At 44.0% G+C, this 12,870-nt stretch overlaps 1 protein-coding gene across 1 annotated transcript in view; it reads left to right on the forward strand.

The window, feature by feature from the left end:
* The first annotated feature begins 247 nt into the window (after positions 1 to 247).
* Positions 248 to 12,870, forward strand: part of Cog6 (component of oligomeric golgi complex 6) — a 36,030-nt gene continuing 23,407 nt past the window's right edge. Inside the window, exons 1-8 of the mRNA XM_032898428.1 lie at positions 248 to 410; positions 1,872 to 2,015; positions 3,563 to 3,634; positions 4,498 to 4,556; positions 6,424 to 6,535; positions 7,681 to 7,763; positions 8,118 to 8,188; positions 9,899 to 9,992. Coding sequence (XP_032754319.1) covers positions 258 to 410; positions 1,872 to 2,015; positions 3,563 to 3,634; positions 4,498 to 4,556; positions 6,424 to 6,535; positions 7,681 to 7,763; positions 8,118 to 8,188; positions 9,899 to 9,992 — 788 coding nt within the window. The 5' untranslated portion in view covers positions 248 to 257. The remainder of the gene's footprint in view (positions 411 to 1,871; positions 2,016 to 3,562; positions 3,635 to 4,497; positions 4,557 to 6,423; positions 6,536 to 7,680; positions 7,764 to 8,117; positions 8,189 to 9,898; positions 9,993 to 12,870) is intronic.

Here is a 12,870-nt window from a genome sequence, read left to right on the forward strand (position 1 = left end):
CATACATGCCAGCTACTGGTTTCGGCGTATTTTACACATACTACATTATCACTTCAGCTTTTCAAAGATTCAGATTCCTGAAATCTCTTTTACTACCTCCAATTTCTGTCCTTCTGAGCGTGTCCTCACCTCCCAGGATTTTAAAGTAAACCCGGTGAATAAAGCCTGTCGGGTCGCGATGCGCGTGCGCGGCTAGGTGTGCGCGTGCGCGAGTGGGTGCACATGCGCAATGCTTCCGTTACGCCAGTCCGTCCGCGATGGCTGACACCAGCGGGGAGGTGGCGGCGGTCCCCGCCTCCGGGGCCGCCAATGGCCTCAGCAATGGGGCAGGCGCGACCCCAGCGCAGCCCAACAACCCGCTGTCGCGCAAGCTGCACAAGATCCTGGAAACGCGGCTTGAAAATGACAAGGTAACCGGAAGGGGCGGGGGCGGACCCCAGGTCTCTGGCAGGGACCTGCCCCGAGCAGGAACTGCTGTCCCAGGTGCAGGGAAATTCACTTGTATTAGCTCTTAGCTGTGCCCAGATCTTGTGTTCTTGCTGTATTCTTTACTTGAGCACCTTCCCACACGCCCTCCCATCAACTGTCTAGAGCAGTACTTTGCGGCTCTTATCAGAGCTGGCTGTCTCCCCTGCAGCTTGGAGTAGCCAGGTATACGGGCCTTGCCAACGTGGCACAAAAGAATACAGTAAAGTGGGAGCTTTAAAGACATAGGTAAAGATATAGGTAGTGAAAATAAGCTGTCAGCATTTCACTTCTATGTGTCAAAAACAGAACATTAACATGTTGAGTTATAAGTAAAGCCCAAGACTAGATAGGGTTGTGACATGCTACAGAAAGTATTTTGAATCGGTCAGCTTAGGATAACAAGCTCAGTGTTTGCATCAAGAAGAAACTACAAAGCACTTCACAAAGCCAACCTTTGGTCCACAAGACATAGCAAGAAGAAGCAAGACAAAAACATCATGATTTGAGAGGTTTGCTGCGGGTCTGATCATAAAACTTTCTGAATCCCAGTGAACCACGTTGCACTTGAGAACTGTACTGTAAACCCCGCTCCAAGGACTGGTCAACATAATAGACCCATTCCTCCAGAACTGCCAACTGCCAGGCACACAAGCAGATCTTCACAGTTTGAGTGAATTGAGCTGTAACGCTTTCCCTCACCCATTGTATTTATCTGACCTCTTGCCAGTTGACTTTCACTTCTTCAAGCATCTTGATAACTTTGTATAGGGAGCAACACTTTCACAAACAACAGGATGCTCCCTAAGAATTCACGGAATCCAGAACTCATTGGCAAAAATGTGTCAATTGTATGGTTCCTGTTTTAATTAATAAAGGTGTTTGAGCCAATGATTTAAAATTGACATCCTAAAATCATTTTCTTTTTCACCAACCTAATATAAATGTACATATTTTTATCTCACGATAGTTGTTGCTAAAACTTTCTCTACTTTGTCAGTTCACTTACAGTCTCTCAGAACATATACTGTGCCTTCTTAGAAATGGAGGAGGAATGGCAGAGGGAGGGGAGAGGGACTGGGAGAACAATAGGGAGGGGTAACTGGTTGGGATGTAAAATAAAGTTAAATATAAAAAGGAATTACCCTCTTTTAAAAATTAACAAATATATTAAAATTCAAAGCAATTCTGCTGTGCATTACCTTTACATATATAATTATATGTAAGTATACTGTTACCTGTGTCCTGGGAGTAAGTTTCCTGGTTAGTAATTAAGTCAGGTATTGCTTTCTGAGTTATTTAATGGAAATAAGGCAATTGAAAATAATTTCATTGAGTTTGGCTGGATATCAGGAAACCACTGAAAAGTCAGTCCCAGTGATGTCTCTTTGTTGTCACTTGGGTAGGAGATGTTGGAAGCTCTCAAGGCCCTCTCAGCCTTTTTTGTTGAAAATAGTTTGCGGACTCGACGGAATCTACGCGGTGATATTGAACGTAGAAGCTTAGCCATCAATGAGGAATTTGTAAGCATTTTCAAAGACGTAAAGGAGGTATGTAACTTCTTTTAGTGTTTTTGGAGAGCTATATGTTTGGTGTTTTGATACGTTTTTATAAAATTAAATTGCAGTGTTCTCTGATAATGTACAATGGTCAACTAGAAACCAACTTAACTGTTTTTATTTAAATTATTGTCATTTCTAAATTCTTTACCTCTATTAAAAACTTACAGTCTTTACTTTTAGAAATTATCTTAAGAATTGTAATTTCTTAATAAAAAAACCATTTTTCTCAATGGTTTTCCAGAGGCGATATTTCCTCATTTAATGTACTACCTTAGAAGATCACTTCTTCATTGGAAAGTGATTAATACTGAATTACTTTTGTTATCTCCTAAAGTATATGATTTCCATGTCAGGGTGATTAGTTCAACACGAATAACAATTCAACACACTTGACTGGTTTATTCAACTATGGGATGCAGATAAACGTTATTTATTACACTGTGATTTCTTTATTGTGTAATATTTCCTGACTGTTACTATTACATTGTTAATACTGCTGTATACTGACATATTAATGCAGAAATCAGATGGAAGTGATAATACATGGTTCTAGCAAGGGCTGGATAAAAACAGTTCTAAAGTGTTTGCTAGGGTTTCCTTGGTGGAAGGCTAATAATCTCAGAGGTGCAAAGGAAAGCTTTGGTTTTCTGAATGACATAAAAATAATTACATGGATAAAATTACATTTGGAATTGCCTATGAATAACTCACTTAATAAGAAGAGAAACGTGGATGAGGGAGTGAGCAGACAGAAGAAGCAAGAATGGCCTCGGGTTGATGCTTGCTGAAGTCGGACGGCGTCTGTGAGGTGTCACGGTGTCAAAAGTCTAATAGGTAGCACCGTGTGCCTGTGATGCTCTGTAGCCCAGTGAGCACAGTTAGGTAAGTCAGTGAGTTCAAGTGAGAACTTTATAGATAGGGCTGTGCTTGTCGCTCAGTTGGAAGACCACCCGCCTGTCATCACTCAAAAGTAACACCGTCCTGCTGTGTTGAATTGCTTTCCTTCATTTTGAAAATAAAGTAATTTTTAAAAGAAATGATGAGGCACTGGGTGTTTCAGTTATGACTTTTAACTTTGTGTAGATGCCTTTGAAAAGCGCTGGCTCATCCCAGCTGCTAATCCCCTCCATGGTTAGCCAAACTGACTCAGTCAGTTTGCTTGGAGACCTCTTGACTGTCCTGCATACGTCGTTGCGTGTTTACTTTTTTGTTCTACGATCTTTGCTATTTTAGAAATTAACAGATAAAACACACACGCACACATAATTTTATATATAAATATACATTTGAAGTACATATAAACTTGGAATAGTTAGGTCCAGCTAATATTATATTTACTAACTATATAGTTATTCTTAAGTTCTTAAGATATGTAGACAGATGTTTATCTGTTTGGGTTTTGTTTTCATATACCCCCTAAAAGAAGTGGACCAGTATCTTAACACAATAAACAGCAAAAGTTGTGGGATTTGGCCTAAAAAGGAAAGTTTTCCTTGTGCTCTGTACAGCAGTCGATGTCGTTTTTCCCCTTTCAGGAACTCGAAAGCATCAATGAAGATGTACAAGCAATGAGCAGCTGCTGTCAGGACATGACAAGTCGCTTGCAGGTACCTCACAGTGGCTGGAGTTAATGTAGCTCCTGGTGAAAGTGAGGTTTCAAACGTGTGAACATTTGACATGGTTTGTAACGGTGTGTAGGAAGTTGATATGTTACGGTTTTTAGAAGCGCACAGACACATGGATGTCCTTGCGTTTCACTCCCAGGTTTGGCCTTTATCCAGAGCCATTCAGCGGCTGCGGTGCCTGTGCTGTGCTCTGTAGTCTGGGCTTTGGAGATTGTTGCCGGGTCACGAGTGCTTTGTTGGAATCTGCTTCAGATGCCGGGTTATCTCTGGATCGCTGGCTGCGGTTCACCAGATTCTTTCTTTCTTCTTCTTTTGTTTTGTTAGTGGCTTAAAAGGGGGCAGGGGAGGATTTTCTTGGTATGAAACTTGGGCAGGAGAAACCAGGTCTGTCTCCAGCACCTGGTCTTCAGGTCCCCTGTTTTCTGGCTCTGAGACTTGATTCCCATCTCCTGGGCTGTTGAGATTTGTGTATACCTGTGACATAATTTACAGCCCGTTTAGTGGTTTTATAGTATGCAACTCGCCAAAGCAGAGCAAGAACCACGCTCTTGCCTCAGCATTCCTGCCTCAGCATGCTTGCCTCAGCATGCTCTCCCAGTGCTGCTGCTTCACTCCAGAGCATCCAGGTCCAGTTCTTCTCTGAGTTTCAGCACCGTGTGTGCTGAGAGAACTCTGAGGGGCACCTGTTAGAAAGGTAGTTCATGAGCCGCGAAACATCTGTGCCAATTACTCGGGCCCCTTTGAGCTCCTTGTGATGTGTCTGAACTTCAGGAAGTGGGGATATTAGCTTTATGAAGTAAAATGACGTTGGAGTATACTGATGTTTGGTGTCTCTACCATTTTAGGCAGCAAAAGAACAGACTCAAGATTTAATAGTAAAGACCACTAAGCTTCAAGCGGAAAAGTAAGTTTTTCTTTAAAAGTAAATCACCTCATTAATGCAGATTAGGCGGAAAGTCATAAACAATACTTAGTCAAGGTGGAAATAATGTAGAATGTGGAAATAATGTAGAATGGGATTCTTGGCTCATGGAGGACACAAGTTCCTAAACTATTAGTAAGCAACTTTAGCAAGAAAACAGTCAATAGGAACGTCATGCCTGGCTCTTGGTTTGAGAGATCATTTTGTTTTGGAATAGAGGCTATCTGGTATTTGGAATCAGCTGTAGTGATAGGGCATGTGATCAATCAAGACTGCAGGAGCACCACTTTAATAATGAAACCACAGGGAGAGCAATTATTTGTGCTCAAGATGAGTCTAATGACAGCTCCAAAAGAGGTTGTTAGTAAACTGGTTAGTTTCTGATGATTCCGGGAATTTTATGAAGCTTTGTTATTGCTTTTAAACCTGTGTGATGATGGTTGACCCCTTATCTGAAAATTAAAATCCATTAGATGACTTTTGGATAGTTGGACATATATCTTTCAGCTCTGTGTAGTTAATTATGGGTTACGTTATTGATTCAAGTAAATACCTGGATTTTGTTTCCATTTTAGAATTTTGTGTTATTCATTACAGTGACATTTGTTTGGTGAATTTAAAGTCTTCCAACCTAAGGATATAAGTAACACAAGGCAGACATGTCCTGCCATTAGAATAACTGTAATGCTTATCTTTGTTAATTCTCAACAGAATGTTTTCAGTGTAGAATATTGCTACTCTATGTGTCAGGCAATGGCTCTATCACATACATCCCAGCCTCAAATTTGCAGTCCTCCTGTTTCCCTGCCTCCCAAGTGTTGTAATCACAGGCAGATGTCACCATGCCTTGCCGTATACCCATTATGTGTACAGACCTCGGGTTCAGACCGACACCAGGAGTGTTGAGTTGCTGCACAGGGAGCTCAGGCAGTGCAAGGATGTAGATGGAAACTCTTCCAGTCCCTCGATTGCTGCAGACTGCCTTTCCTAATTGCCAGCTAGCCCATCTATGTTACATCTAGAATGAATAGTTTGCAATATGTTTTTTATTGTCAAGTAGAAAAGTGATATATTAGAGATCTCTAGAGTAGCAGAACTTATAGAATGAATCTCTGTCTCTATAGAAAATGGATTTATTCAAATGCCTTACAGGCTGGGGTCCAGCTAATCCAATAGTAGCTGTCTATGAATGGAAGGTCCAAGAATCCAGTAGTTGTTCAGTTGGTGAGGCTGGGTGTCTCAGCTGGTTGTCAGTATACCCTGGAATCCTGAATAAGTAGTCTCTAATGGTAGTGAAGGAATGGACTTGGTAGTGAAGGCCGGAGCTTCCTCTCCCATGTCCTTTCTATAGGCTGCCAGCAGAAGGTGTCCAGATTAAAGGTGGATCTTCCTGCCTTAAGGGATCTGGATTAGGGGTTTATCTTCCTACCCCAGAGATTTGAATTGGAAGCGAGTCTTCCCACTTCAAATGATTTAATTAAGAAAAAAATCCGTCACAGGTGTAGTCATCCATTTGCATTTTAGTTAATTCCAGATGCAGACAAGCTGGCAGGCAAGAATAGCCACCACAGGTGCCATCTGTGAACATGTCCTCCTTTACATATGAACAATACCTTTTACAGCGTGCACATATGCAGGGCAGAGCAAGAGCTTCTACCTATGAGTCCTGCGTGCCTGGGAGCTAGGAATGATTTCACGGTGTGCCTGCAGTGATCCTGTGACATCTGAGATGGAAACAAGGCTTTCTTGTAGAGACTCTTTCACAGTTTGGCTTTGTTCTCTCTGTGTTGGGTATTTGCTTTGTAGTGGTACAAAAGCATAATATACTTCATTTTGCTTCCCGTTTTAGCCAAAGACTAGAAATTAGAGCACAAGTTGCAGATGCCTTTTTATCCAAGTTCCAGTTGACTTCTGATGAAATGACTCTCCTCCGAGGTACAAGAGGAGGCCCCGTTACTGAGGTATGGGCTTGTCTGCCAGGGCCACTTAGAGTGTAGCAGTTACAGATGAATTTTAAAAGCTGAATTTTCTCATCTAAGAAACGATAATGTGAAAATTTTCTAAATTTGAAATTAAGGCACGTATTTTAATTAATTTGGGGTTTATTTCAAACTTGTGCATATCTTTTTGAAGTCAGTACAACAGAACTTCATTACCCTCTTTTCCCCCTCTGGTCCTGTGTGAACTTGTTTACTTGTTAACTATCCCTTGTGCAAACTACATTTATATTTAAGAATGTTCTCTGATTATCCTGTCTGGTGTGGTGTCACATACCCACCAGTAATTCCAGCAAATGGGAGGCAAAGGCAGGCAGATCTCTGAGGTTCAAGGCCAGCCTGGTCTACATAGGATACACGTAATAACATGGAATACAAGGAGTAGCCTGTCATGGCACCTCCTTCAGTATAAACGATGCAGATACATGTTTTTCTTGTTTCTGTTTTCATTGGGATAGTGATACATAGCTTCTTTTTTCTTTCATAACTTTATCTTGCTTAAGTTGGAATTTGTTTGATTTTTTTCTCCTTTTTATGGTTTGCCACACTTTGCAGATTGAATCACAGACCTATAAAGCCTCTCAAACTCTATTTTCTTCTTCTTTTTCCTTAAACTCATGCAGTTTGTCCAGAAAGGACTCTTTGTGTCTCCTAACCCCCGAGCCTCCAGTACATTCTTCCTGACGAGAGTCCTGTCTGTTTAATGAGCATCTTCCATTCTCTCCTCGTGGTGAGGGAGCAGGAGTGCCTATGGAATGCATATGGATGCATATGGGATGCATATGGAATGCATATGCAGCAGAGGCATGAGGCAAGCCAGGATTGCAGGCCTCTCACTTGGCCGTGTGCTGGCTGGGGACAGGGACTTAGTCTTTGCACATTTCTTATCACTAACATAGTGTTTGTCACGTAGTGGGCACTGGGTTAGTGTCAGGCTTAAAATGTGAAGAAATACTATTATGCCTTCCATTAGTGCAGTCGAAATCTGCAAGACTTCATTAGAGCAGAGTAGAATTTTGTTTCACCTTTGTAGTAATCTTTTAATTCAGAGTAGTGTATGTTTTCCTGAAAACACAGGTTTTTTTTTAATGACGTTTTCAATTTTAAAGGACTTTTTCAAGGCTTTGGGAAGAGTGAAACAAATTCATAATGACGTCAAAGTTCTTTTGAGAACCAACCAGCAGACGGCAGGGTGAGTGGCTGCTCGGTGAGCCAATTGCAGTGCTGCTTGTACTGGGACACTTAGAGTCTCTCCTGCTTCTGACACGATAGTCTTTGAAGTAGCAACGAATCTTCATTAGCCTTTGGGAAAGGTGGGAGCGTATAGCCTCATATGTTCGACTGTAAAAAAAAAGCAATGGGATTAGCTAATGGAATTAGGAATTGACGTTTACTTAACTGTAAACAAATTACTGAAAAATTCCATAAAATGATAAAAAATTAATAAGGGCCAAATTGTTATATAATTAAACCTGAATAACTAAAATCTTAGGTACAACTGTTGACTATAGTTTGTATTGTAATAATTCTTTAATTTTCACTTAAGTTTGGAGATTATGGAACAGATGGCCTTGCTTCAAGAAACTGCTTATGAAAGACTTTACCGGTGGGCTCAAAGTAAGTAATTTTCTCATGCATATTCGTACTGAATTCTTTAAATCCCATGTGGCCTTTATTTGCTTTCCTGTGTATGTGTATGTGTGTGGAGACTATGCATGTGTGTGTGAGTGTGAGTGTGAGTGTGAGTGCCCACAGACGCCAGATGGGGTGTGGGCTCCCCAGGAGCTTGAGCACAGGTGGTTTGAACCTCCCAGCATGGGTGCTGGAAACAGAGCCGGAGTCCTCTGCAAGAGCAGCTGTACTCTTAGCTGCTGAGCCATCCCCAGTCTCTAACTGAGAGTTTTTACAAAGCGGAGCAAACTTTCCCTGTTCACTACCGTGTTTATGTGTTTATCGGGAGCGTTGCTCGGGAGGGGGTAAGTGAAGATGGTGTCTCTGCTCTAAAGGAAAACAGCAAAGATGATGGATGCTTCTGTCCTGGATAAATAAACGAGGCAGCAGCGTGAGGCTGGGCAGCTCCTGCTGTTTGTGCGTCTGCAGTGTTAGGAGTGGTGAACTGTGGTAAATCACCACAGCCTGACAGCAGTGGTGAGTGTGTCATGTCTGCAGTCTCCTCAGAAGTCAGGCGTGCTCTCACATGCTGACATTACAGTGTTGGAAAAGCCCTTCCTTGGTCTGTGTTGGACGGGTTGGCTGCTTGCATTTGCAAGAATGAAGGCTTGAGTTTCCCTTACTGGCTGTTACCGGGGTTCTCGCTCCTTGCTTAGTCATGTGACCCATCTTTTCCTTGTCTCTGCCATCTTCACAAGCCACATGGCTGGCCACTTCACTTCTGTCTTTCATTTCCCCATTTCCTATCTCTGACTTGTTAGTGGCGTCCTCTTCTATTTTAGGGCTGGTGATTACCTTGAACTTACTTAGGTGGGTTGAGGAAATGCTCCAATATCAAGGTCTTTCACTCTCAGGCCACCGGCCACGTTCCTTTTCCATGTAAGGCAGTAGTAACACTCCCAGGTTCCAGAAACTTGAGTGGGGTTCCTCACAGCTTACTCAGCCTTGACCCAAGAGCTCCTTAGGTGTCTCCAGTGCTGATTCAGGTCTTGGTGGTCCTGTAGACTAGTGTTTGCAAAATAACACGGAGTGTGAGTGGGTTAGTAGTAAGCACGACTGGCTGGTGCAGGCGCTGAGTTAATCCAGCTAGCTGGCTGCCAGCGTGCTCTGGAGGCCTAGTGTTCTGTTGGTTTAAGGTCGAGTTTCCTTGTTTCTCTACCTCCTCCTGTTTATACAGTCTGCTCCCATGTGGACTGTTCTTTCTCTGTATCCAGGTCTTACTTCGTCTTCCACACAGCAAGAGGTTCCGTGTGCCCTGCAGCGGCCCACACTCACAGTGACTGGCTGTTACTGAAAGGCGGCCACTGGGAAGTGTAGCATGCTGCTGTTTGTGATACAGCTTTGCACATGTGTGTCCTATCCTCGTGGCTGGACTATGCGTCCTCAGAGGTGGGACATTGCCTCAGCTCTCTTTGTTCACTCTCCCTTCACTTTTAAGCTAGTGCTGGCAGCTGTGCGCCTTGGTCCCCCGGGGTGGCAGAGCCGTGTTTAGGTGCCTCAGTCGGTGCCTCAGTCCGTAAGTCCTCAGTTCCTTGACGTGGCGTCTGCAAGCCCTTCACAGGAGAAACCGCGGCCTAAGGCGAGATGGTGTTGCGCGGAGGAGAGCGGTGGGCGGTGGGCGCAGCTGCGGGAGTTACAGCGCTGACTGTTTTCCAGGCGAGTGCAGAGCACTGACTCAGGAGTCCTGTGACGTGTCTGCGGTGTTAACTCAGGCCATGGAAGCCCTGCAGGACAGGCCCGTCTTGTACAAGTAAGACGTCTGCTTTGCCTTCCCTTGTCCCTGGACCGTAATAGTGCGAAGCTCAGTGACCCTTCACCCCGTGCCTGTCATTGGAGCACTACGTGTAATAAAGGAGGCTGGGGTGTCCCCACAGGACCATTGCCTCTTGGTTGTGTGGCAGCTGGGTGACTTAGTCAGTTTCCATCTCATCAGCTCCTTTGGGATAGTACCTCACTAAAATCCCTAGAGCAACAGTGCCCTGGAAGAAGGCGGCCATGTAGAGGTGTTATACTATAGTCACTCTGAGAAGAAAAAGGGATGCTCACAGTCGGGCATGTATTTAAAGGTTTTTCGGGTCTTTGATCTTATAAGTGTGCCAGCCAAGATCTTCAGACTAATGCTTTTGGTGGGGACACTGCATTTAAGTTGTTGGTTTTTAAATTCTGTATTTTACTCACAAAAGTCAGTATATTTTTAAAGCTCTGGAACAGAATAAAAGCCAGGTGTAAGGACAGCACGTGTTTATGCTCTGGGTGCCCTCCAGGGCTTTATCCAGAGCCACCCTCAGAGGGGCCCTTTTCATCGATGTTTACAGGATTACATCACAGAACTTGAATGCTGTGCCAGGCCAACTGTGTGAAGCAACAGTGTCAGACTTACAACTCCTTTTCACAGGATAGGCCCTGTTCTGAGTGCTAGGGATAAATATCAATCAGACGCTTCCCTCAGCCTCCTTTAACTTGGGAACATCATGTAAACAAGCCTGTTTTAAAGGAGGGGTCCTTGATAGTCTGAATGCCATGTTCGAGGTGTTGTGTGGCCCAAGTGTCCTGTGATAGGTGAGGAGGATGACCATCAGGGTGCACTTCCTAAGGGAAACAGTACAGTGAGCCCCAGGTTGAAGAGGTGTGTTCTGGGAGGGGGCAGAATATTCCACTTAGAGGGAATCATGGGCGTGCAGATGTGAACTGGTGGGAAGGTGTGAACTGGCTGTGCACATCGGTGCCAAGCCGGTGCTGACCGCTCAGCAGCTTTGCAGTCCCTTCCAGGTGACAGACAGCAGTGATTACCACAGTGTGTCGTTCTTGGACACTTCTGTGGCTTTCAAACAGGTGCTGCATCGGCTGCAGGTTTGTCCTTATTCAGAGGTCAGTGCTTCCATACCAGCACACGGTGTGGTTGGTGACATCTATACCAGCACACAGTGTGGTTGGTGACATCTATACCAGCACACAGTGTGGTTGGTGACATCTATACCAGCACACAGTGTGGTTGGTGACATCTGTACTATGGTGACATCCATTGCCTCCTGCAGTTCCTGATAGACCTTGCTTCAGGGGAAGGGTTTGTAAAGGTGAGGAATTGTTTCACAATTGGCTACAAATTTGCTAAACTTTTATTTTGATTAAAATGACATCCATCCATTTTTGTTGCAAAGGAAAAGGTTTCGGACTTCTTTGTAGCTCTGTGCTACATATGTACCAAATACATTCTTCTGTTGACGGGCACCAAGAGGGAGTTATGTCTTAGTCAATGTTGGGTGTCTTACCACTGAACTTTGTTATTATGAATTATTATTATTATTTTTATTTTTATTTTTATTATCACTACTACTACTACAGTTGTTGTTTTTGTGAGATGTGATCCCTCACTTAATCTAGAGCTCACACATTCAGCAAGAGCAGCTGGCCAGTGAGCTGCAGGAATTCTGTTTCTGCGTCCTCAGTGCTATGATTTAGTTAACTGTCATGTATAGCTTTTACATGAGAGCTGGAGACCTGAACCTAGATCCTCATGGTTGTGTGGACGTCCTCTTCGGATGAGCCATCTCCCCAGCCATTCTCCCCAGAGTGGATTCTTGAAGAGTCAGATATCCTGAAGGAGTCCCTAACCGTCTGTGCACTTTTGTTCCTCGTTGCAATGAGGATGATAGTGGATTCCAAGGCTGTGGAGGGCTGGTTTCTGCAGCCCTAACTCATGCTGAGCAGTGTGGAGGCAGGCAGAACTGCAGCCTACGCAGGGATTTGTGAGCAGGGGTAGTAGAGGAAGAGGAAGGAAGCATAGATTACTCTGCAAAGCACAGACCACAATGATAGAACCTGGAAGGCTGTAAGAAACGTTTGGAGGTTGAGTGAGAAAGTAGGTGTCAGGCACCATTCATTAGGCTAAGGTGAGTGCTAAGAGGGAAAATGGCCTTTTCTTAAGTAATCACCGCTCAGTGCCAGGTCCAGCTGTTACAGCGTCTCAACTTCATCTAAGCAAAGTGTCCTGTTAACAGCAGGTGGCAGTGTAGGAACTCCATCTAAGCAGCGTGTAGCCCTCTCAAGTGACAATCTCGCCCAAGAAAATGTCAACTGAAGTCCTTGAGAAAGTTGCCTAATTTGTGTTTCTTAGTAGTTGTAACTGTAAGGCTAATGTGCTGTATTAATAAACCACTGTACCAATCAGTTCTTCGTCATTGTCAACTCACACAACCTGGGGCCACCAGGAAAGAGAGCCCCAAAGATGAATTTTCACGTCATGCTGGCTGTGGCTCTGCCAGAGTGAGGTGGCTCTGTCCTGACTGAATTGAGGTGGAAGGCCACCTGGACGTGGTGACAGCACATGGATGGGTGTGAGTGGGGAAGAGGGAAGAAAGGAGGCTGAGCTAAAGCAGCGGATGAGGCAGCAAGTGTGCAGTAGGTGCGTCTTCCCGCTCAGCTGTGGTGCGGCTTCCAGTTCCTGCCTGGACTTCCACTGGCGCTAAAATCAAGTCCTTTCTCAACAGAGTTGCTGTGGGTCGAAGTGTTTTTATCACAGCGACAGAATCGACCAGAGCAGCTGTGCACACACACTGCTTTTAAAGCTGAGTATGAGTGGACATTTTTAAAAACAAATTGCTAATCCTTTCTCCCTTAACAAACTGAAG

The sequence above is a fragment of the Rattus rattus genome, chromosome 3 (genome assembly GCF_011064425.1).
Source record: "Rattus rattus isolate New Zealand chromosome 3, Rrattus_CSIRO_v1, whole genome shotgun sequence".
NCBI lineage: Eukaryota > Metazoa > Chordata > Mammalia > Rodentia > Muridae > Rattus > Rattus rattus.